Source organism: Pelophylax lessonae, assembly GCF_965119305.1.
Source record: "Pelophylax lessonae genome assembly, chromosome: 12".
Classification (NCBI taxonomy): domain Eukaryota; kingdom Metazoa; phylum Chordata; class Amphibia; order Anura; family Ranidae; genus Pelophylax; species Pelophylax lessonae.
This window is the reverse complement of record NC_138779.1, coordinates 155,704,588-155,730,836: the sequence shown is the minus strand read 5'-3', so window position 1 is coordinate 155,730,836 and position 26,249 is coordinate 155,704,588. Positions and strand designations below refer to the sequence as shown.

Sequence of the window (26,249 nt, the reverse complement as noted above, 5' to 3'; positions counted from 1 at the left end):
CCATCAAAACTAAACACCTCATGCCCGTCCGGAGGGATGAGCACGCAACGTCCCGAAGGGACCTGACTTCGTCCTGAAGCGTTTTGAGCTTGTCTTCCGGTAGGAAGACTTTCGCCTGAACCGAATCCAGAATCATACCCAGATAGGGAAGACGAACCGACGGGCTTAGCGTCGATTTTGGGAAGTTTATCGTCCAACCAAACTCCTGCAGAGTCTGCATCGTGACGGACAGATCCTTCACCAGACCCTGACAGGTCGCAGACTGAACCAGAATGTCGTCCAGATACCCCAGGATTGAGATACCCTGGGCTCTCAGTAAGGCCAGAACCGGTGCAAGCACCTTGGTAAAAACCCGCGGAGCCGAATCGAGACCGAAGGGTAACGCCACGAACTGATAATGATCCTCCGCAATGGCGAATCAAAGGTACCTCTGGTGACCCTCGAAAATGGGGATGTGTAGGTACGCATCCTTCAAGTCGATGGAGGCCATGAATTCTCCCGGAACTAGAGCAGCCACCACCGAGCGCAGGGATTCCATGCGGAACTTGCGAACCCGCACAAAGCGGTTCAGAGCTTTCAAGTCCAGAATTGGACGTACCTTGCCCTCCCATCTGGGCACAGTGAACAGATTTGAATAAAACCCCCGAAATCTGTCCCGATGAGGCACCGGAACCACCACTCCCTGAGCCCGCAGGTCCTGCACCGCCAGGTGCAGATCCCGCAAACGCTCTGGAGACAGTTGAAGATTTGAGGGAAAAAACCTGTTCGCCGGCCGAGATAGGAACTCGATCTTGTACCCGGACCGAACGATCTCCTGAAGCCACCTGTCCCGAACGCGGGCCAGCCAGGGTTGAAGAAAACCGAGCAAACGTCCCCCCACCCCAGAACTGGGTGAGGGCATCCCTTCAGGCCGCGTTGTTATGGGCAGCGGACCCGGACTGGCCGGACTTCTGCTTACCTGCCCACGGTTTCTTTTGGGAGCCTTGACCCTTGAAGGGCTTGCCCTTATAGTGCGACCGAAAGGCACAAAAGGACCCCTGAGGGGGCCTAAACGAAGCATGCTTCTTACCTTGAGCGCCCTTAGCCTTGTGAGATTGGGGCAAGAGCGTGCTCTTACCCCCAGAGATCCCCTTAATCAGCGTATCCAGTGAGTCGCCAAAAAGGCGAGATCCCGTATAGGGCAAATTAGCCAAAGTCTTGCGAGACGATTGGTCCACAGACCAACATTTTAGCCAAATCAAACGGCGTGTCAACACCGCCACGCTGTGCACACGTGCAGCTAAAGGAATTACATCTAATTCCGCATCACACAAATACAAGACTCCCTGATGGATCTGATCCACCATTGCCAATGTCGTCGGCGGGGCGGAATCAGCCACCAGGACGCGCCTGAGCACTTGCGTCCAATCCGCGACAGCTTGAGCTGCCATAAGGGAAGCAAAAATAGCTTTTAGCATAGAACCGGTAACCGAGTAAGTATGACGGGCAAGAGACTCCAGTCTCCTGTCCGTAGGTTCCCGGAACACCGGGGTATCCTCTGCCGGAATTGCAGTGGATTTATTCAAAACCGCCACCGCGTGATCCACCGGAGGTGGAACACACCAGCGTTCATCAGTGGCGGGCGTGAAGGGATAACGCAGCTTGAACCTACTTGGTACAGCAAAAGGCTTTTTTAGATTGCGCCATTGTTCACTAACAGCGCGCTGAAAATCCTCAGTGCAAGGAAAAACCTGCGATGTTTTGCGTCTCCGCTGTGTCCCATAAGAAGCCAGAACGGCAGGCGGACACGGTTCATCCTGTAAATGCAACGTTTGTTTGATAGAAGCAACCAATTCATCCATGATTGCAAGCTCTTCGGACGAGCCAGGGGGAGAATCATCAACCCCCTCAACCTCTGCATCCCCCTCTGACCCTGCAAAGTCCAGGGACGAACGGGACCCCGATAAGGGGACCCCAGCCATAGCAGCCCCATCACCTTCGCCCTCTGAATCAGAGGAAATTGAAACTCTGGGCCGTTTAGTGGATTGAGCAGCCACAAGCATCTGCACCTGAGCAGCCAGGTTAGCCACAACTGTGGCCAAATCGCCCCCCTCAGGGGAAACAGCAGCAGCCCCTTGGCCTCCCAGTAAAGCGGGAGGAAATTTGCTTTCCTGAGAATCCATGCCCCCAGAAATGTGCAGGAGAAAAAAGGGTAACTGTCCCTTTAAAAGCGTGGCGAGCGCAGCCCACGGCTCACACACACCAGCACAAGTCGACCCCCACAGGGAAAACTACAAACTCAGGCAAGGAACACAGGACTAAAGAGGATAAAAACCTGGAGAGATCACTGCTGCTGCTGTATCGATCGGTGTGCCCAGGGAAAAGGAAGTGATGCAACAGAAGCCGCTCTATAAAGCCTATGGAAGGCTACAAAAAAATGGCCGCCGGGGGAGGAGGTAAATGCAGTGCTACATGAGGCCGGAGCGATCGCCGCCAAAATGGCGGCGCTTGGCGCCAAAACGCCGCTCCCAGCATATAGAAGCAGCCCTCATATGCCTGTAGTTATCAATAAAATGGCGGGCCGCAGCAGCGGCCGCCGCATGTTGCACAAAACATGTACCACAGCATGCCCTACAACATATAGCATGTCACACAGAGAAATCACACAGTTAGTAACACAGAACAGTGTATCACAGCCCCCCTCCTTGCAGCCCACAGCAGCATCCAGACAGGGAGCCTCAGTGTGAATAGACATGCAGGGTTACACAGTCCCAGACTGACACCCACTAAACAGACAGGTCCCCACACAGAGTACACTTACCTTCTGAATGGCGTGGGGAACCTGCACAAGCGATCAAGCCACTGCACATGGGACAGGGAGAGTCGCAGCCAGGACGCAGCAGCACAGCGGTACGAAACCGCATGGCGTCCAGTGAGGTAGCCACCTCACCACAGCATCCCTGCAGCGAACAGGGATGGGTCGTTCACCAATGCCAGGAAAAATACCTGACTGAACGCTCGATGGCAGGCTGGGAAGCCACTGGCCCACAACCTGCGACCAGGGGGGCCAGCCCGAGACCCAGCCCGCACGATCCTCTTCATCAGAAGAACTAACTAATGCTGATAAAAGTAACAGCTAAGTAAAGAGAGAGAAAAAAACTCAAATAAAATCAAAAAGAAGATAAAGGCTGAGACAAAATGCCCCAGCACAGAAACAGCCAGCTAACTCCTGAAAGCTAGACAATGAAACTGAGGTATGGAACAGGAAGCAGGAGGGTATTGACTGAGGGGACCACCCCCTGGGGGTGTAATATGCTAAAAGCTTTAATATTGACATATTCTGTTGCCTAGCTACTCCTACGGAGCAAAGGTCAATTACCCCCATTGTGACGAATATGGAGAGGCGGCGACTGTCGGAGGACGTAAGAGAAACAATCATTTTGGAACCACTAAAGGATCCCCCCTAAGGCTCAGGGTACCTATCAGCAGAAAAAGAGAGAGAGATAACAGGGACCCCAAAAGACTCTACTGACCGGAGGAGCGCAGATAATTCAAACCCAGCATCATCATGAACGCTATCCCTGTTTACATGTCCCGGGCACAGGAAGCGAAAACTAAAGAGAATAGGAGGAGTTTGGGCATCTCCACGATGCCTCAGTCCTCCAGCATCTCCACGAGGCTTCAGTCCTCCAGCATCCCTGTGACATCATCCGCTACACAAACATGGCCGCCAACCGGAGATCAGCTAGACTAAAGGAAAATGAACCCTGCGAAATAATTCGGCTACACAAACATGGCCGCCAACCAGAGACCAGCTAGACTAAGGGAAAATGGCCCACATCAGCTACACTGATCTTTCCTGCACCCTCTGCAAGGGGATCCCCCACGAAGGTAGGACACATGTTTAGGGGAGACTCTGCTCTGCACTCTGCAGTGGGACCCCTCTGCACTATACCCACACTGCAAACAGCAGGGCATGCACCTAAGAGTCTCCTACACTGGGACCCCTCCGGACTACCAGGGCGGGACACACACTATCCCAGGACTCTTACAGAGTGGGGATAGCGGGTGGAGACCCCAGGGGGTCTCAGCTGCATTCTCTGCCCTGGGACCCCCATCAGACTCCAGGTCCAGACAGGGGGGTAAGGGAGTGGGGGAAGCCCAGCTCAGTGAGGGATTTGGGGATGGGAGGGGGGAACCTGCAGGCAGGTCCGACCGTCCCTGGTGGTTACCCGCATCCCCTCCAAAGAAAAAGAAGATAGGAGGAACTGTACTAACCTTTCAATGGTGCAGGTAACGCTCCAGACAGAACTCCTTGCCACCGAAGTAGGGGAGCTGTCGGCCGAAAAACCGCTGCAAATCAGACCCAGTGGTATGCGACCCTGCAAGACGTTTAACTCGTGGGCCAGCCTCTGTCCGTGAGGCTATTGTCACGGCCGACCTAGAGCGTAGCTGCGGTCTGCACGCACTCCCTAGCTAGGCTGGGGGGGACCACTGAATCTAGATTATCCAGCCCATCGCCCAGCCCGGGAGTTGACTGTAGATCTCCCAATAGAAAAAACAAAAAAAGATGTAAGGAAGGACAAAGTTGCTAGGACCAGGGACCCGGGAGCTTAGGTCCTGACTAGACAGAATAAAATGATTACCTAAAGCAGAGAGGGGGGTTATTTACCAGCTGAGGGTGGCCAATGGGCATAGCCAGGTGTTTTTTGTTCTGTCTAGTCCTACTCCTGGGGGAGGCAATATAACCCACTAGTTCTGATTTATGGAGCGCTGTGTCCGTCGATGAACGAAAGAGAGATATTCTAACCTTAGCTTTGTCATACTTGTGAGTTGTAAATTGTTAACCTGTTTTACATATACTCCACTACTACGTATTTAACTATAACACATTACTATAACCATTAACGTTATAAAATCAAATTAAATACTTTCAACCACGAAAAGAAAAAAAAAAAAAAAAAGAAGATTAAAGTCAAATCAAATTAAAAATGGGAGGAACTTAACTTGCCGACACCACGGGTGGCAGCTGGACTCTGCAGCTCCGCTCTTCACCCTACAAGTACCACACAGGTTCCTAGAAAGACGATTTCAACTCCATTCAAATCCAGGGACATCTGCCTACCCCTGGGAACAATGTCCAAGGGATAGATGCACGCTAAGGGTCCACAGAAGCTGATAAGCTTTTTCTCTCTAGCGGGAGTGGGTCGAAGACAAGATGGCGCCGGCAGCTCTTCCAGCCACACTGCTCGGCATCTCCCTCCACACGCTAGCTGCACTAATCAACAGCTAACAGGCTTCGCACACTCTACCCTAGCAGATGGTGAGTACTCCCACTATACTCACCTTTCGCTGCCAGCCCAGTCAAATCAAAACCTAGGAGGGAGGATGAGAACCCAAAACTGACTAACCTTGCTTCTATTACACTACCTAAGCCTGATCAGAAGCAGCCTTTGCCAATAACCCTTTTCCCTGCATCTGCCCATCCTATATCAGAACAGACAGACAATGAAGAGCATGCTAATTTTATTAAGGCAAATCATTGCACTCTGAGCTCTCTCTGCCACAGTGTCCTCCCTGGCAAATGTAATGCAAGGACATGTGAATTCACCAAATTGAATCCAAAATGTCCAATTTATTGAACAACCACAATGATATGGTGGGCGTGTACAGGGAACAGGACGAATTAGAATCAAACGCAAACTGGCAGATCTCGCGAACCGGTCACGCCGTTACAACATTAAGTTCCGCAATATCCCCGAATCAATACAGCAACCTGACTTAAAGCGCTACTTAAAATCCCTGATGTGCACTCTTGTACGGGATTTGACCGAAAAAGATCTAGAAATTGACAGAGCCCACAGGCTTCCGAAACCATCCCATCTCCCTGAAACAAAGCCCAGAGGCGTACTAGCCCGCATCCATTTTTTTCACCACAAAAGAGAAGGTGATGCTGGCTGCGAAACGCAATCCGAACCTGCCAGAACCGTTTATCTCAGTTGTCCTTTAGGCAGATTTATCTATAGCGACTATGGATAACCGAAAGAAACTACCATCACAAAGGCGCTACAAAACCATCACATACCCTAAAAACTGGATTTTTGACTTACCTTAAAATCCTTTTCTCTGTCGCTCATTGACAGACGCAGGACTTATATCTTGATATCAGTAGGTATTGCTGCCCCCTACAGGAGTAGGACACTAGGCAGAAAAAAAGTTCTGGCTACACCTATGGGCAGTCCCAGGGGGTGGTATACCCTCTCTCTTCCTGCTATAGGATATCAGTTATGTAACAAAGCAGATTCAGAGAAACCACACCAACCTAACTCAAAAATAGAGGGGTGAGTACTGCGTCTGTCAATGAGCTTAAGAGAAAAGGATTTTACGGTAAATCAAAAATCCAGTTGTTTTCTCTGTCGCTCATTGACAGACGCAGGACTCATATCTTGATATCAGTAGGGACGTCCCAAAGCAGTGCCATAATTGAGGGGTGGGACAGCAGAAAAAAATAGTCCACAAGGCTAAAACATAGCCAACCAGGAAACATAGGACTGATCGGAAACAAGAACATGAGACCCACCTGAAAACAAACAGAACCCCCAAGGTAGACCGAGGGTCCCCTCAAACAGCAGCCTGCAAAACCTTGCTGCCAAAAGAGGCATCCGCAGATGCCAGCACATCAACCTTAGTAGTTGCCAGGTACACCCTGATTGCCTGAACCACATTCAAAGTGTGCAATGCAAATTTCTTAGGATGGATTGGTTTAGGACACAAGGAAGGCAACACAATATCTTCATTTAAGTGAAAACCGGAAACCACCTTCGGAAGGAAGGACGGATCTGGACGAAGAACCAGTTTATCCCTATGAACCACCAGATAGGGGGAACGACAGGACAACGGGGCCAGTTCTGACACCCTGCACGCAGAAGTAATAGCCACCAAGAAGGCCACCTTCTGGGATAAGGTAAGCAGGAGAATTTCCCTATTATTTTCAAACTGAGGTTTCTGGAGAACCGACAGCACCAAATTAAGGTCCCAGGGTGGCAATGGAGGGCGCACCGGAGGTACCAGGTGCCGCACCCCTGGATAAAATTTAGCACCATGGAATGAGTGGCCAGTGGCCTCTGGAAGAAAATCTCCAAGGCCGAGACCTGACCCTTGACAGTACTCAAAGTCAGCTTCTGCTCAACTCCCCGTTGAAGGAAAGCCAAGATCCGAGCCACCGAGTAAGAACATGGAGAAACCCCAAGGGACTCACACCACGCAATATACGACTTCCACGTACGATGATAGATCTTCCTAGAAGTCGCTTTCCTCGCTTTAAGCAGGGTAGGAATAACCGAAGCAGACAATCCCCTGTCCTTCAGCACCTGGCTTTCAACAGCCAAGCTGTCAAAGCCAGCAACCATAAAGCAGGATGGAAGATTGGCCCCAAAGACAGTAGATCCTCCCTGAGAGGAAGTCCCCATGGAGCGTCTGTGACTAGCCTGACCAAGTCGGTGTGTACCAGGCCCGACTAAGCCAGACACAAGAATGACTGGAATTCCTTCCGCCTCTATCCTGCAAAGAAGTCTCGGTAGCAACTTGAGAGGAGGAAAGGCATACAACAGCTGATACTGCCCCCACGGGGCCACCAGCGTGTCTGTGGCGTCTGCCAGAGGATCAAGGGAGCGGGCTACAAACCTCTGCACTTTCCTGTTGATCCGGGACGCCAACAGATCCAGGTGAAATTTTTCTGGTAAGCTCACACTCTGGCCATCCCTGCACGAGTGAACAGGAGATACCCACCACCACTGTTCCTCTGCATGGTCATGAATTCCTCACTGGGAGATTATTGGACTTTGAGCGATAATTTTTTAAGTTGCACAGAGCACATAAGCACTGTATCGATTGATGTGGATGCACTTATATATATATATATATATATATATATATATATATATATATATATATATATATTCATTTGAAACGTATGCATACTTTGAGTTGTTACAGAGCACTTTATTCTGATTGATAAAGTGGTAAAACTCGCGCACAGCGGGGAAAGAAAAGTCAGAAGACCTCACAAGTTCCACTATATATGAACACGGGGACAGATATGGATGCAGTCAAAACATCAACAGTCTCACTAGTGCATGCCCCTCCAATGCAGCTTCACCAGTGCATGCCCATCCAATGCAGCCTGATCAGTGTCCATCCATATTTTCAAGTGTATAAATCACTATAATGTGAAAAATTATTAAAAGAATATAAAATTATTATTGGGTATATGAATCAATAAAAACTGAAACCGGAAAGGAGAACCTTATTCAAAAGAAGTTAAATGAGAGAGTTGGTTTCAATTTCCTTGTTTAAACTGCCCGGCACTAAAGTATCTAAACTGTAGATCCAGTAGGCCTCCCTTTGGCATAGCCTTTTAAAACGTTCTGCTGGCGTGAAAGTGGCTGGTATGGACTCTATAATCCACTCCCTGAGACCAAGAGATGATTTGTCATGATGTAACAAGAAGTGGCGCGGAACGCTGTGTTTATCCTCGCCTGCTTCTACAAATCTACGATGCTCACCGAATCTCTTCCTCAGGGTGCGGATTGTCCTACCTACATAAAATAGACCACATGGACACGTTAGACCAGTGTTTCTCAACTCCGGTCCATGTGGTCTATTTTACTTTTCAAATAAATGACAAATTCTGTAGAACAATTGTAGAATTTTTTCATAGGATATGTTTTTCCTTTAACTTTGAAAGTTTTTTGCCCATGGGTCACATGTTTACAGGTCAAGCATAATCTTTTTCGACATTGGAACATGCCTATGAGTGGGATCAATCAAGGTCTTTCTTGGAGTGATGTGGGTGGATACTTAAGCTTGCTAGGGGCCACCATACTTTTAATATTTTTCGCTCTTCTATAGGTGACCTTAGGTTTTAGGTGGTAAGTTTTCCCTATAATGGGGATCCTCCAAGAGAAATCGGCCAGTGTTTTGCCAGGATTTGTTCAATTTTTTAAAATTTTGTGCGGAATTTTGTCACAAATCTCGGTGTTGTAAGCTCTGTATCAAGTGTATCCCTCTTGTTACATGCATGGCCAGTCAAATAGATATTTTGGGCACAGTTTAGAAGAGGTTCAGGGAAGGCCTTTTCAGTAAATTTTTTCTTTAACTGGACACTCTGTTCTGCGTAGTCTCCATCGTTAGTACAGTTTCTTCTAAGTCTGCAGAACTGGTTCTTAGGGATGTTATTAATCCATTTAGGGTGGTGGCAACTCTTGAAATGCAAAAAAGAATTACCCGCTGTGGGCTTGGTGTAATTCTTAGCCTCTATTTTGCCTTCATTGTGGTATAAGAGAAGATCCAAAAAAGCCAATTCAGCAGGGTGGTGAACTGAGGTAAAAGATAAATTGTAGCTATTGGTATTACAATGACTGACAAATTCTAGGAGTTAAGATTCGGGGCCATCCCAGACAACAATGATGTCGTCTATGCATCTTCCATAGAAAACAATATGGGAGGCATACGGATTGTTGTTCCAGACGTAATTATCCTCCCACATACCCATAGTCAAATTGGCATAGCTGGGGGCAAAATTTGCCCCCATAGCTGTGCAATTGACTTGTAAGTCGAAGTCTCCATCGAATAAAAAATAGTTGTGGGTAAGGCAAAAACTAGTTGCCTCCACAATGAGCTGAGCTTGGGATGGATTGATGGTGGGATGATCCAAAAGGGACCGAGTGACTGCTTCAAGGCCTACGGAATGGGGGATGGAGGTATAGAGGGAATCCACATCCAGGGAAACCCACATGTACGTGGATTCCCAACTATACAGTGTTAATAGCTCCAACAAATTAACCACGTCCTGGATATAGGATGGAAGGTTTTGGGCCAAGGGCTGCAGAAATTGGTCTACATATTGTGAGAATGGATTGGTGATACTATCCATGGCCGCAACTATCGGTCTACCAGGTGGATTCTGTAAATTTTTAAGTACTTTGGGGATGTGATAAAAATACGGTGTGGAAAAAAATTCTCTATTGAAAAAGGAGTATTCTGACTTGTTAATGATACCAGCCACCTTCGCCTGTGTTGTGAGCCCTGTGGCTTCAAGGATGTAACTGGATTGGGGGTCAGACGAATATTTGCGGTATGTGGTAGTATCTGCCAGCAGGCGGTGGGTTTCTCTAAGATAGTCAGCTCTATCCTGGATGACTATACCCCCTCCTTTATCCGCAGTTTTGATGATCAAGTTGTGGTTGTTGGACAGATCGGTTAAGGCCGTCTCTCCCCATGACCTGGAAGTTGGAGTTTTTGAAGAGGGACCTAATGCAGGAATTGTTCTGGGTACATATCTTCTTGATCTCTGAAAACACTACCTGGTAAAATGTTTGTATATATTGGCCTTTTGAATGTACGGGATTAAAATTGGATTTTGCACGAAAACTGGTATGTTGAACTGGTGGAGACGTAGAGGGGTGCTGAGTGAACAAGACCAGATCTTCATCGTCGTCAATAATATATAGTTCCTCTAAAAGTTTCAATCCAATGGGGTCAATGGAGAGCTCAGATTCCGTCTCTGGAATGGGTAGAGGTTGCTGTACAGAACTATTTTTATTCGTTTGGATCTGAAAATGCCGTCTTAATGTGAGTAGGCAAATTAAACTGTTAAGGTCCTTAAACAATGTGAAAGGATTAGGGGAGGCCGAAGGGGCAAAATTTAGGCCTCTATGGAGAAGTGAGGTCTCGGATTGGGACAAAATATGTGAGGATAAGTGGACTATTGCCGATCTGGCAGATGTGGCGAACTTTAGGACCCAGTTGGTCCGTTCTTTATTTCTATTTAATCCCTTATCCAAAATGGCGCATCATTGGCCTGAAGAAGGAGCGCATGCTCAGATAACGTGTCGCCGGCGCCATTATGCAATCATGCTTCCCGGAAGTGTGTCCCCACGATCAGGAAGTGTCGTTTTCCATCGGCTACAGCCTTTTGCCAAGAGACCGCTCGAGCCATCCTGATCAGGATACCGGGAGCAATTGCCTGAATGTACCATGATGCTTTTATGATGCTTCTTTTACATTTACCTTTGTGAGTACCTTTCATTTGGTTTACTCTAATAAATCTCCATATACTGCACTTAGAGTGGCGCCTGTGTTCTCCTTTCTGCTATTCTGATTGATACACATCCACTGGCATCCGTGGTGACAATTGTCCAAAAGATCGGAAGAAAGGATTTTCCTTGAATGAGCATCGGATACCGAAGCCACCATATCTGGAACTCCCTGGTTCGCTCGCTCAGCCGGATCTGATTGTCCAGGGAATCGGGATTCCTGTTCCATTTGAGAAGAATCTCCTTCTGGAGGGTCCTCATATGAAACTGAGCGAAAGGTACCGCCACAAAGGATGCCACCATCAGTCCCAGAACTCTCTTACAGGTCCGAAGGGATGACCATTGGCTGGACAGCAACAGCTGAGTCGCTGTCTGGAGTTTGTGGAGTTTTTCCGAAGGGAGAAACACCTTGGCTAAGGATGAATCCAAAGTCAGGCCCAGATAGTCCAGTCTCCTGGAGGGAACCAGGGATGACTTCTGCAGGTTCACAATCCACCCAAACTCTTCCAGAGATTTCATGGTGATCTCCAAATTTGTCAGCAGAGCCCGTGGAGACTCCATATAGAGAAGGAGGTCGTCCAGGTAGCCAAGGACCGATATCCCTTGTTGTCGCAAAAGCGCCAGAACCGGAGCCAAAACTTTTGTGAAGACCCGGGGAGCAGAGGCGAGACCAAAGGGTAACGCCACAAACTGATAATGGTCCTTTCCCACTGCAAAGCGCAGAAAACATCGGTGTCTTGTGTAAATGGGAATGTGAAGGTAGGCATCTTTGATGTCTATGGAGGCCAGAAAATCCCCCTGATGCAGGGAGGCCACCACGGTGTGAATGGATTCCATCTTGAATCCATATAGCGGAGGAGAGTAAAAAGAATCCCAAGAAATTCTTTAAGTATATAAACAGTAAGAAAGCGAGGCCAGAACACATTGGCCCCATAAAAGATGATAAAGGAAAAATGGCCACTGAGGACAGAGAAAAGGCGGAAGTGTTAAATAATTTCTTTTCTTCAGTCTTCACAAAGGAATCGGGGGGCTACATGAACCCCGCTTGTAAGGCCGAACTAAATAATACACCTCAGGAAGTGCCGCCATGGCTAACAGAGGATAGACTTAGAGCTAAACTAGAGAAACTTAACATAAATAAATCCCCGGGACCGGATGGCTTGCACCCAAGGGTTCTAAATGAGCTCAGTCAGGTGATTGCCAGACCATTATTCTTGATCTTTAAGGATAGTTTACAGACAGGTATGGTGCCAGCTGATTGGAAAAAAGCCAACGTGGTACCAATATTTAAAAAGGGGCCGAGATATATCCCGGGTAACTATAGGCCGGTCAGCCTAACATCTGTAGTCTGCAAAATTTTGGAGGGGATGATAAGGGACCACATACAAGACTTTAGTAATGAAAACGGTATTATAAGTAGTAATCAGCATGGATTCATGAAAAATCGTTCATGCCAAACCAATCTATTAACCTTCTACGATGAAGTGAGCTGCCACTTAGATAAAGGTAAGCCTGTGGATGTGGTGTATCTGGACTTTGCAAAGGCCTTTGACACCGTTCCCCACAAACGCTTACTGTACAAACTAAGGAAGGTAGGTATGGACCATAAGGTGAGTACCTGGATAGAGAACTGGCTCCAGGGGAGAGTACAGAGGGTGGTGATTAATGGGGAGTACTCGGATTGGGCGGGTGTGGAAAGTGGGGTCCCCCAGGGTTCTGTCCTGGGACCAATCCTGTTTAATTTATTCATAAATGATCTAGAGGAGGGGATATCTAGTACAATCTCAGTATTTGCAGATGATACTAAATTAGGCATGCCAATATCTTCTATGCAGGATGTGGAAATCTTGCAAGCAGACCTGAACAAAATAACGGGGTGGGCAACTACATGGCAGATGAGATTTAATGTAGAAAAATGTAAAGTAATGCACTTGGGGGCCAGAAACCAGAAAGCAAGCTACTCACTAGGGGGGGAACCTCTGGGTGAGTCTAGGATGGAAAGGGACCTGGGGGTACTGGTAGACAACAGGCTTGGAAGTGGCATGCAATGCCAAGCCGCTGCAAGCAAAGCCAACAGAATACTGGGTTGTATAAAAAAGGGGATTCACTCCAGAAATAAAGAGATTATTCTTCCACTCTACAAGACTCTGGTCCGGCCACATCTGGAGTATGCTGTCCAGTTCTGGGCACCGGTCCTCAGGAAGGATGTGCTGGAACTGGAGAAAGTCCAGAGAAGGGCAACAAAAATATTTGGGGAATGGAGGACATCGGCTATGAGGAAAGACTACAAGCACTGAACCTATTCTCTCTGGAGAAGAGACGCTTGAGGGGGGATATGATATCAATGTACAAATACTGTACTGGCGACCCGAGCATAAGGAACAAACTATTTAGAGTAAGGGAATACAATAAGACACGTGGCCACTCACTAAAACTAGAGGAAAGGCGGTTTAACCTTAAAGTGCGTAAGGGGTTCTTCACTGTAAGAGCGGTAAGGATGTGGAATTCTCTTCCGCAAGCAGTCGTATCAGCGGGGAGCATTGATAGTTTCAAAAAACTATTGGATGGACACCTTAAAGACCACAACATACAGGGGTATACAATGTACGGTTAAAAGCAAACACACACACATAGGTTGAACTGGATGGACTTGTGTCTTTTTTCAGCCTCACTAACTATGTAACTATGTAACTATGAATTTATGCACCTGCACGAAACAATTCAGCGCCTTCAAGTCCAGGATTGGATGCACCTTGTCCTCCTTCCTGGGCACTGTGAACAGATTTGAGTAAAAGCCCTGAAAACGTTCCGCACACGGAACTGGAACTATTACTCCCTGTTGTACCAAGTCCTGTACTGCCCCCAACAGAGCCCGTAAGGGAACCGGGGACAGTCTCACATTGAAGGGAAGAACATCACTGGTGGAACTGATCGAAACTCGATCTTGTACCCCGACCATATGACCTCGTGAACCCATTTGTCTTGAATCCGGGAGAGCCACGGGTCCGGAAACCGGCAAAGACGTCCCGCCCCCCCTGATATGGGTGGGGCCGCACCTTCAGGCCGAAGTGGCCTTGTGCTCAGGTCTGGAGGAACTCGATTTTTGTTTTCCAGACCAGGGTTGTTTGGAACCCCCCAAGGGGAGCATTTCAGACGGTCCCATTCTTTCTGAAGTATATCACCAAAGCATGCAGGAAAAGGAAAAACCTTTGTCACCCTGGAGGGTTTGCAAGTGGCAAAAGCAACCTGCGCATCAGTCGCAGTTGCATCCTCCATCTTCAGGGTATTACGTACAGACACAATCAATACGTCCACCAGCGCCTGGTCTTGCGTGGCAGCGGAGGCAGAAAGGTCATCCTCACTATCAGAGGAGACGGGGAGCGAGGCAGTAGACCCGGAAGGGAGACCTGTGTCAGCAGTGACCGATTCAGATTCTGAGGCATCAGATGAGGCAGGGGTAGGCGGAGGGCATTTTCTAGCACCTCGCCCCTGAAAGACACCCTCCACCCGGAACACAAATGAATCCAGGACCGCCGAAAGTGCATCTATAAGAGTCAGCTGGGAACCTGAGGGCCCTGCGGCCACCCAAGGGTATCAGGTGGGGACATGTTCAGCAGGATCCATGTTCCACCAGGGGAACTCTTTAGCAAAATTTAAAAAAAAAGTGTTTTTTTTTTGGAAAATGTACCGCCTGCAACAACGCCCCCAAGTGGTCAGGCAGCGCCTAGAGACCCCCAGCAGAGAGAGGGAGACCCCCCAAGGCTCACCAACCCACAGCAAGATGCACCAGAAGGCCCAGAGTGTCTCAGCAGCACGTGTCAGCAGCGATCTTCCTCTCAAAAGAAAGCCAGCAGATTGGTGTGCCCGGGTCTAGGGAGGGGCTCCACCCACATACACGCCTCCAGGACTGCCACACAGTGATGCTATGCACTGAAATACGAGCCAGGTGTACCAAGATGGCCGCCGCCATGCAGAGCACATGGAGGCTACAAGAAAATGGTGGCCCCGCGCGGCAAAGGGACCCCCCCCCAGGCTGCCCGCGCACAAACGGCAGATGGGCCCTGGGAAGGCAGGTAGAAACCCCACCCCGCACAAACATCCATCCGTCGCTGGAAGCACACCCCACCCCCCGCCCCCATTTGCGGCCTGTTATCCAGATACAGCCCCCTGTAGACAGAACACATCCCAAAATCCCCAGTAGTGATTGGGGGGAAAGGGGGGGGCAAATAGGTGGGGGTGCGAAATGGGACAGAGAGGAACCCTGGAATTGAGGGTCTGACCGTCCCAGGGAGGGCTTCGCGTCCCCCCCAAAACCCGACAGGAGGAAAGGGGGGGGGAACAGTTACTCACCATACCGGAACAGGCTGGCCCCAAACTCCTGACAGAACCCCTCGCTGTCAAAGTGGGGGGGGGGCTTTCGGCCGAATAGGAACGCAGCGACTAGGCCACAGACCTGTCATATGCGACCTGGCGAGACGTTTAACTTGCGTGCCAGTCCCCGTCCAGTGGGACTATGTCGCCGCCGACCCAGCGCAGAGCTAGGACCTGCACACGCTCTTTGGCCGGCTGGGGTGACCACTGGATTTCAACATCCAGCCCTTCACCCAGAACCGGCATAATTGCTTGTAGATCTCACAGGAATAATCCAGAGAAAACAACTAGCTAAAAAAATAATTATCTAAAAAGCTTGCCAAGACCAGAGATCCCAGCAAGGAACTTAGGCCCTTACTCCTGACTAGGCAGAAAAAAAAACTGACATCCTATAGCAGGAAGAGAGAGGGTATACCACCCCCTGGGACTGCCCATAGGTGTTGCCCGAACCTTTTTTTCTGCCTAGTGTCCTACTCCTGTAGGGGGCAGCAATACCTACTGATATCAAGATATAAGTCCTGTGTCTGTCAATGAGCGACAGAGAAAATAGGGGTTCCCCACCAAGCTGCTGTTTACGCACCAGGGTAAAACCCACAATATACAAACTCTGTCCTCCAAGTGATGCCCTCCTGGCGCCCCATCTCTGACAAAGCCCCAGTACCAATTTCTCCTCTGCCTTCTCAAATGGAAGCAGATTGATCCCTTCAAGACTCTTGATACTCCTTGCTCGCCCTTCAAAACTCAACTTTTCAATATGTGGGGTAGAAGCAGCTTCTTTAAAACTGAAGCCCTATCCTCACTCCACCGGTATCCACTGGACGCCATTGGGAGGACTTCCCTCCCAGTTACTGTTAACAGTAGTTACTGCACACTGAGCCCGTATTGTTTCACTGGGTTTTTTTTTCCCTCCTTACTCCTTGTTACCACACCAGCTCCGCAACTTTTGATTTTCCTGCATTTTGAACTAATTTTTTATTTGTACCTTCAGCCCACAGCAGTTTTCTTATGTTGTATCTCACCATCAGTAGACCACCCTAGCGAACCTATCGACTAGACTTCTATATCAGCTGCCTACTGCCACGGCAATCGATACCCATGCCATTCAAGACATTCTTGCCGAATGTCAAAGGGCTGAATAGCTGCCAGAAAAGAGCAACTCTCCTAAAGGAAGCTACAAAACAAGTGGCCGAGATAATCTTTGTGCAAGAATCGCACTTTGCCCTATCCAAAACCCCTACATTTAGGCTCAAGGGATATGACCAGATTGTTCTCGCCTCTGGTCCCAAAAAGAAAAATGGAGTCCTAACGGCAGTTAGAGATGCTCTCCAATTTCAATTTCACCATTCCTCTGCTGTTTCAGAAGGCCGCTACTTGATACTTACTTGTACTGTAGCTCAGACCCCGTATACGCTAATCAACGTATACGGCCCTAACACAAGGCAGGTTTGATTGTGCAGACGCCAAGGAAGACGCCAACATCATCATAGAAGACTACTTCAACGTAGTTAGCGACCCCTGTATAGATACCTCAGGCAAGAAACTTTACAGATGCCCAGCCCTGAATCCTTTTATTGAATCAGCAGATCTTTTCGATGCGTGGAGATGCCAACATGGTTCGGAGTGCTACTACACCTTCTTCTCACCCAAACTTTCCTACTTGCGCACTAACTTTTTCTTGGTTGACAAGTGAACTCTTCAGAAAATGAGTCACTCGGAAACCGTAATTATCTTGTGGTCAGACAACGCCCCGGTCTCCATCACCCTGGGAGATCGGCAACCAGGTCTGTCAAAACTCTGGTGACTGGACTCTACTGGTAGATCCCGCGGTTCTGCAAGAAATTGTGTCCGAGCATCAAGCCTTCTTCGAGGTGAATGACACACCCAACATGGACAGGTTCACACTCTGGGTCAGTGTACAAGGCCTATATACATGGGACCTTTATAAAATGGACTAAAAGAGCTAAATGCCAGAGGTCAAATCAGATTGATGAAGTCATCTCCCAAATTACCCAACTTGAAAAACAACATAAAACCTCTCTCTTTTAGATAGCAGTCACTGAGTTGCTGAAACTGAGGCAAGAGCTCCCTTCCCTTCTCCTCCATACATATGAACCTCATTCATATGAAAGCGAACTTTAAAGCATTAGGTAACAAAGCTAATTTTTTTTTTCCCCAGGTACTTGTATATAGCGCTGTCAATTTACGCAGCGCTTTTACATATACATTAGACATTCACATCATGCACATTATCTCCCTTCGCCCCCCCCCCAACATCAAGGCAACTTTTAACTAACCCACAAAAAACTACCAACGTGTTTAGTGACTACTAATCATTTCTATACAACCTCAACAGACCCATTCACACCCCAACTCCCCCATACAAAGCTTCCTAGTCTCCAACGATTTACAGACTATTCTATTGGCCCATCTTGATTCTCATTCCCAACCTTCTATTACTGAAAAAACCCTTCAGGCAATTAAAGTTCTACTTCTACACAAATCACCAGGAGAAGATGGGTTCTCAAATGCATGCTATAAAAAACGTGCTGATATTTTAGCCCCAAGATTACCGACCTCTTCAATGCTGCTGGGACCTCTGGCTCTCTTCCTACTGATATGCTGTGGTCAATAATATTCACTATACCTAAGCCCAAAAAAAAATCCCTCTAACTGCAAATTACAGATCAATTTCACTTCTGAAGACAGACATCAAACAGTTCGCTAAAATAATTGCCAATAGATTGCTACAGTACCTTCCAGCCCTGGTGCACCCCGACGAGGTCGGGTATGTCCCTGGAAGACAAGCCCCTGGTGCCACAAGACGAGTCCTTAACCTCATACACTATGCTACCTGGACACAAATGCCTTTTCTGCTGTTATCCTTTGATGCAGAGAAGGCGTTTGATAGGGTCCATTTAACATTTTTACAGACAAATCTTGCTAAATTTGGAATCACAGGATGGTTTCAGTCTGCAATCCTTCGGAGGAATCCTTTCCACTACACTTGAAATCACCAATGGCACCTGGCAAGGATGCCCCCTCTCCCCAATTATATTTGCTTTGCTAATGGAGTCCCTGGATGCAAAGATCACATCAGACCCACAAATTTCAGGTATTTCCTGCAAAGGGGTGGATCACAAAATCAGCCTTTTTGCCGACAATGTGATTCACATGGTTACAAACCCTTTCCAGTCCCTATAGGCGATCCAGGAAACTCTTCATTACTTCAGCTCTGTATCATAATACAAGCTTAACACCTCTAGATCTCAAATACTGCCCCTGTGCCTCCCTCCCTCCAAAATTAGAAGCCCAACTCAGGATTAGCCTGCTGGATACATGGGAAAGCACCTCCATCCCTTACCTAGGCTTTCAACTATCAAGCCTTGCGGCGTCTTCCTCATCTACTAGGCTCGCTGTGATTCAAAGGCCTTTCTAAATTAGGTAAGATTGTGACTATAAAAATTATTGTGCTTCCAAAACTATCTATTCTGCATGCTGCGTCTATTCCTCAAACATTTTTTAGCTCAACTCAAATATTACTCTCAAAATTTGTTTGGGACTCGAAACCGCCCAGGTGTGCCAGCTACATCTTAACTAGACCCCATAACTGAGGAGGAGTTGGTCTTCCTAATACCAGGAACTACTACTATGCCTCCATACTAGACCAAATAGACTATTGGAGGCACCCAATTGAGAAAATTTGGTCCCTTATGGAAACATCACCATCTCAGCAATACACCCCAACAGATCTGCTTCTTCTTACTGCAGCGGGATGTCCCCCGCAAATACAGCAAACCTTCCCTTCAATCAATGCATCCCTAGAAGCCTGGAAAAAGTGCTTGTCCACACACTCCTATAAGCTACCTATGCACGTATTACTAATACCCTTTAAAGCTCTCTCCACATTTCTCCCTGACCTACGAATATCTCACTGGCACTCTTTTGGTATTACCTTTGGCAACCTCTTTGCTAACAAACATCTGAAAACATTTGACAAACTGCACTGCGACAATAACATTCCATACACATATGCAAGGATTACCCGCTTCCTTTAATCCTTGTAACTCTCACCATCAGTAGCTATCCCCGAGTCTATCTTCCAGTTTTACTCATGCTCCCCATACCCTAAGAAAGGAATAACCCTATTCAACTCCAAACTAAGTGATGATCGCCCTAACTCTCAAATCACAACATTAAGCAAATAGTCTGAAGAATTTAATTACCCTATAACCCCAACCACGTGGCAACTAGCGTTCAGAATAACCTATGAGGCCTCCTACTGAAATAACCATTGAGAATCATACCAGAAAACCTTACATAGGTGGTACTTTTCACCATACCACCTCTCAAAAATGTACCCAGGTCATTTTCTTACTTGCTGGAGGCAGTGCAGAAATGTAGGCTCTATTGCCCAAATGATATGGTTCTGCAAGTCTCAGCTCCTTTTGGAGAAAGATCTTTGTACTTATTTCCTCTATATCTGGGATCCCATTGACCCCTTTCCCCCAAAATGCTCGCTAAGAAAAATATGCAACTAGAAAAGTATATCTGTAAGTTGTCAAAGTGGTTACTTCACCCGAAATGTACAATACAAACATGGACTGTTTACTCTGATAGAACTAATGTTAAGCTGGTGGGTCCTCATGCCTTCCCCCCACCCACTAATTCCCCAATTTCCCCCCCCCCCCCTCCTTTCCCCTCCACTCCTATGTTTCGCACTTTCCTTTACCGTCTCTAACAACTATGTAAACAGTATGATTGGATGTAATTTCCGCTACAGGCGGAGTAACTGCGTTGTACCCGACTAGAATTTGTACTATTTCTTTTGTAAAACCTCAATAAAGACAATTTTGATGTTAAAAACTTTCAGCAACAAACCCTGGAGCTGAAAACTAGTACATGTACTAAAGCATTAAAGAAATGAAAAATAATACCTGGGAATTTCCGAGTCCTGTATCGGAATTACAGAAAGATTGACCGGTTTTTGACCAGGAATAGGAGGAAGGTTGGCACCATAGGTACTTGCAAATGTTTTATAATTTACGTCCCCTGGATTTGGTCGTGGTCTGCTTTCCCAGGAAGGCTTTACATACTCAAACAACCCCTGCAGAAGAAAAGCAAGACAAGCTTTATAACATGTCCATTGGAGCTTCAAAAACCATTGGCCAGTGGTGTATTCTGCTATTCAAAGACAGTAGATTAGCTTTATTTTCGCTGGCCAAAATCACCTGTCAGCTAATGAGGCCTGTGTATCCAGTAATGGTGATTTCAGATAAGATTAAAGAGAACACTTAGGGCCCATTCACATCATTTGGTTCAGGCCGGGCTGGATGATTTGCCTTATGTCCTATTAGTTCTGTTAATACCACCACACTGCGGCGGTGTGCACAAAAGTGCAACATGCTACATTTTAACACAGTGCAGATTGTTGCAGTTCATCCTACTGCATCGCAACTTGCTGCTGAGCACAAATATGAAACTTTTTTTTTGGAATTTTGAGACATTTTAATAAAGTTACATAAAAAAGTAAACCGTTCAAGGAGTCATTACAAAGCACCGATCAGCTTCTTCATAGGAGGCACATAAGTGGCTACGCATCACGCTGCTAATATGAATGGGTCCTTAAGGTGCCCGTACAAAGAAATAAACCTCCCTTAGAATAACTGATGCAAATATCTCCCTTATAATAATCAACAAATGCATCTGTTCTTGAAACAAAAACAATCTCTAGCACCACATCAATTCTTCAATGACAACTGCATCATTCAGTGCATCTGGGAAGCATTCACAGCGCTTCAATTTTTCCACATTTTGTCAATGTGAAAGAAGTTTGAAATCTTTGCAAATTTAATAAAAATTAAAAAAGAAAAAAAAACAGCACATGTACATAAGTATTCACAGCCTTTGCCATGAAACTCAAAATTGAGCTTAGGTGCCTCCTGTTTCCACTGATCATCCTTGAGATGTTTCTACAACTTGATTGGAGTCCACCTGTGGTAAATTCAGTTAATTGGACATGAAAGGCACACAGCTGTCTATATAAGATCCCACAGTTAACAGCGCATGTCAAGAGCACAAACCAAGCCATGAAGTCCAAGGAATTGTCTGTAAAGATAGGATTGTATTGAGGTACAGATCTGGGGAAGTGTACAGAAAAACTTCTGCAGCATTGAAGGTCTCAGTGAGCATAGTGGCCTCCATCATCCATAAATGGAAGAAGTTTGGAACGACCAGGATTCTTACTAGAGCGCAGTGCCCGGCCAAACTGAGCGATCAGGGGAGAAGGACCTTAGTCAGGGAGGTGACCAAAAACCCAATTCAAGTGGAGAACCTTCCAGAAAAACAACATCTCTGCAGCACTCCACCAATCAGGCCTGTATTGTAGAGTGTCCAGACGGAAGCCACTCCTCAGTAAAAGGCACATGACAGCCCGCCTGGAGATTGCCAAAAAGCCAGGACTCTCCGGCCATGAGAAACAAATTTCTCTGGTCTGATGAAACAAAGATTAAACTCTTTGGCCTGAATGACAAGCATCATGTCTGGAGGAAACCAGGCACCGCTCATCACATGGCCAATACCATTTCTACAGTGAAGCATGGCGGTGGCAGCATCATGCGGTGGGGATGTTCTTCAGTGGCAGTAAATGGGAGACTAGTCAGGATTGAGGGAAAGATGAATGCAGCAATGTACAGGGACATCTTTGATGAGAACCTGCTCCAGAGCGCTCTGGACCTCAGACTAGGGTGAAGGTTCATCTTCCAAAAGGACAATGACCTTAAGCACACAGTCAAGATAACAAAGGAGTGCCCATGAGACAACTTTGTGAATGTCATTGGGCAGCCCAGCCAGAGCCCAGATTGAACATCTCTGGAGGGATATGAAAATGGCTGTGCACCGATGCTCCCTATCCAACCTTAAGGAGCTAAAGAGTTCCTGCACAGAAGAATGAGAGAAACTGCTCAGATAGGTTTGCCAAGCTTGTAGCATCATACTCAAGAAGACTTGAGGCTGTAATTGGTGCCAAAAGTGCTTCAAACTATTGAGCAAAGGCTGTGAATACTTATGTACATGTGATCTTTTTCGTTTTTTATTTTTAATAAATATTTGTGTAGCAGGTTTTCCAGGCCTGTGGCCTGATGTGGGTCTGCCATTGTTACTGGTTACTTCTCCAGCCCATGTGAGCTGCGGCCCTGGGTGTAAGAACTGAGACATTGACAACTCCTGGCATCTTTGTTTTGTGGTTTTATTGTAGATAAAGGGGATGGGAGAAGGGAATGAGTGGGATACTTCTTTAGGCTTAACTAGATACAATTTGGGACTTTATCCAGAAAATGTCTGTTAACGCTGCCTTGACACCAGCTGACGCTAGCCAGTGCTCACTGACGCTTAGAACACACTATTTCTTGACAGAAGTGCTGAATCCTCGACTCTTGGTCCAGAAGACTCAGGACTGTGGAACATAGAACTACTGACACCACTGCAATGCAAAGTCTCTGACCACTCTCTCCAGTCTGGCACTGGCTGGAGGTAGCTTGCTGTGGATTACTGTATAGCTGCAACTCTCAACTGGTACTCTGTACAATTCAGGGCCCAAACCGCAGGCGCCCCCTTTACACTTTTAGCTCTTCAGGGTCCACTGACTATGTACCCCTTCTATTACGTCAGGGTCCTCAACCTAGGCACCCCCTCTCAGCTAGCTGGCACTGGATCCCAGAACCTCCTCCGGAGTGGTCTCCTCTAACTCTTCAGGCAGACCCCCAGGGGCAATCCTCAGTACTCACGACCTGTGTAGGCTTTCCTGGGATTGGACCCCTCTCGCTCTCCGCTGGTTCCCGGCACACCGGATACCCTCAGCTCAACTCAGCACTCTCAGGAGACACCCTGAGACATCCACTTCCTCAGACAATGTGCCTGGTTACTTAGTTCATCTCCTCATTCATGCACTCATGGGCATTGATAGGCAGCACTGATAGGTGGCACTGATAGGCAGCAATGATTGGCACTGATTTGCAGCACTGATAGGTGGCACTTATTGGCAGCACTGATGAGTACTGATTGGCAGCCCTCCTGAACACTAATAGGCAGCATTGGTGGGAACTGATTGGTGACACTGATAGGCGACACTGATAGGCAGCACTGATGAGGTGGCACTGGTGGGCACTGATGAGGTGGTACTGATGGGCACTGATGAGGCGGCACTGGTAGGCACTGATAGGTGGAACTGATGGGCACTGATGAGGTGGCACTGGAGGGCACTGATTGATAGGTAGTACTGATGGGCACTGATGAGGTGGCACTGGTGGGCACTGATAGGAGGGACTGATAGGCATCACTTTTGGACACTAACAGGGAAGAGGGGTAGAAAGACCAGCTTTCAAATCTCAGCAGTGATGTCGGGGGGGGGGGGGGCGGGATCGAGCAGCTGTCAAACACCAGCCAATGATTGGGCTGCTTAAGAAAGGGGCGGGGCCACAAAGCGGCCACCCAGACCTCATCCCATTGGCTGGTGTTTGATAGCTGTTTGGTCCCGCCCATACCCGACATCACCACTGAGTTTTGACAGCTGGTCTTTCTCCCTGCAAGCAGTTACATTACATGACAGTGTCACACACACTGAGCGGCTCTGGCAAGCCTCACTATCTGCTGAATGTGAACCTACCTGCAGGCTACACACTACTTGGATGCAGCATTTCACGGTCCTGCCTGGTGCTATGCTGCCAGGCTGGACCAATCACAAGACGGCAGACAGAGAGTGGGAGTGTTCGGGGCGCATCGCTCTGCGCCCCGAGGAAACTCTAAAAGGCTGCCAATCACCTTACAATAAAGAGGCACATGATGCCAAAGCCCCACCCCTCCCATAGGCAGCAATATGTGGCGCCCCGCTGCCATAATAATGGTACACTTTTTTATGCTGATTTTACACAGTGACTAGCCTTGGGGGGGGGGGGGGGCGGCGCCCGTGCGCCACCTATTGACCAGCCACCACTGCTCCTGACCCCTGGCACTCAGTACCTTACATACTCCTGACCTCATTCTATAAGTTACATTCTCCTGCATTGTGTATGTTATACACTTCTGACCTCTGCACCCTATATGGTATATTGTAAATTGCATACTGTAGACCAAGTATTTATGGTCTTAGATGCTGCTTGCTAAGAAGCTCTGAGCTTTTCAAATTAAGTTCTTCAGAAGGGAGGCTCGGCTAATAGCTCAATGTATGTTGTCTATATATAGAAAAGCACATATTAACGCAAGTGCTTTATTTTAAACAATGCTCGTGCTAAAGTTTTGTGCGTCTATGGGACTCCTGCTGGTCGCACAGCAATTAAAAAACATTTATTTTCGTACATCACGGGACAGAGCCATAAATCATACCATGGGTTATGTAGCCACCTTCAGGTGAAAAACACTGGCAACCAATCAGAATTGATGCCCCCCTATATAACCCATCCCACACAGGAAGTACCTCAGTTTTTTCGCCAGTGTCTAAAGGTGATGGTCACTGTGGAGTGTCTCTACACATTTTTCTTGTTTTTTCTTTAAATGAAGACAGAAGATATGCTGTTCACCCCGATCAAAGATCATGGAATCTAAGGTGTTAGATCCATCCTAAACAGTCAACAGACTAAAAAGATGGTACCTGAGCCTTGAGAAGCAGATACGAGGTTTTGCCTGTAATGTTGTCCTTTTTTAGGCGCTGGGATCCGGACCCTTGGAATACCAAACCCCAAAGGCGCTCCGTGCAGGGTGCTCTACAGGTCCAAGGCCGTGGTCCCTCTAAAATAAGGGGACCCAGTCCTTGAAAGTCGCCAAGACATAGCTCACCGTAAAGGGGGAAGATTGAATTTCTGTTTCAAACAGCTGGACTGGTGAGTTCAATTTAAAATATTTACTTATTCAGCAAACCTTGAAGGTAAAAACTGCTGGCATAATTGCAAATTGTAAATATTTTATGCACTGTTCCTTTTAATAAGATAAGATGAGATCACGTGCCATAAGTATCCCTACATGAGGATATGGATGTTATGCTTGAAAGTTACATCTTTTTGAGGCAGTTGTGGGATTGTTGTAAAGCTTGATTTAAATCATTATTTCTTTGCCTATTGTTATCACATTGTGTTTTTTACCCTGAGCGGATTACCTGAAAGGTATCAGCTGTGACAAACAAGGTTCAGTCTAAGCTGCGCTCACCCCATATGGTGGTGGTTGTTTTCACCCTGGCGCATAAGCGTCCACATGTCCGCCTCTGCATTGATCGTGTGTCTATGGCGTAGGCGTATTCGCATGCGTGCGCGCGCGGGGGGTGGGTGTAGAATCTTCGCATTTAAGTACAGGCATACGCCGCATGGAGGGCGTGTTCTTATGCAATAGCGTGCACTTGGACGCCACGTACCACGCCGCATATGTGCGATACAGCATAATTGGGCGCATTCTGCAAAGACCGGTTTCCAACACACACTAGCCTCTATCAGAGGCTGAAGGGGACATAGAGCAGCAGCAGCTAGGTTGCGTGAGTCACTGTGGGTGTATGTTACTGGCACAAACCGGTCCTGTATCTTGGGATAATCAGTGCTGTGTGTATTAGGCTGTACAAACTTGGCACAAGCTTTAGGTACACTTAGAAAGATTGTACCTAAAGTTTGTCTTGATTTAAAGCAATGTCTGCCCAAAAGGGCCGGGGGGGGCACAGTTGGAAAAGGCACTGTGATGCCACCGTCAGGCCTTCAAGGTCCTAGCCACATTTCCACTGTGTCTACTGATCCTGAAGAGCTAGAGGCATCTTGGCAGTCTGAACCATTATGG

The 26,249-nt window shown here is 47.4% G+C and overlaps 1 protein-coding gene across 1 annotated transcript in view; it reads right to left on the bottom strand.

Annotated features, from left to right (window-relative positions):
* The window catches only part of ALDH16A1 (aldehyde dehydrogenase 16 family member A1), a 316,675-nt gene that overhangs the window by 115,248 nt on the left and 175,178 nt on the right, over nucleotides 1-26,249 (bottom strand). Inside the window, exon 12 of the mRNA XM_082274075.1 lies at nucleotides 20,381-20,550. Within this exon, the coding sequence (XP_082130201.1) occupies nucleotides 20,381-20,550 (170 nt within the window). The remainder of the gene's footprint in view (nucleotides 1-20,380; nucleotides 20,551-26,249) is intronic.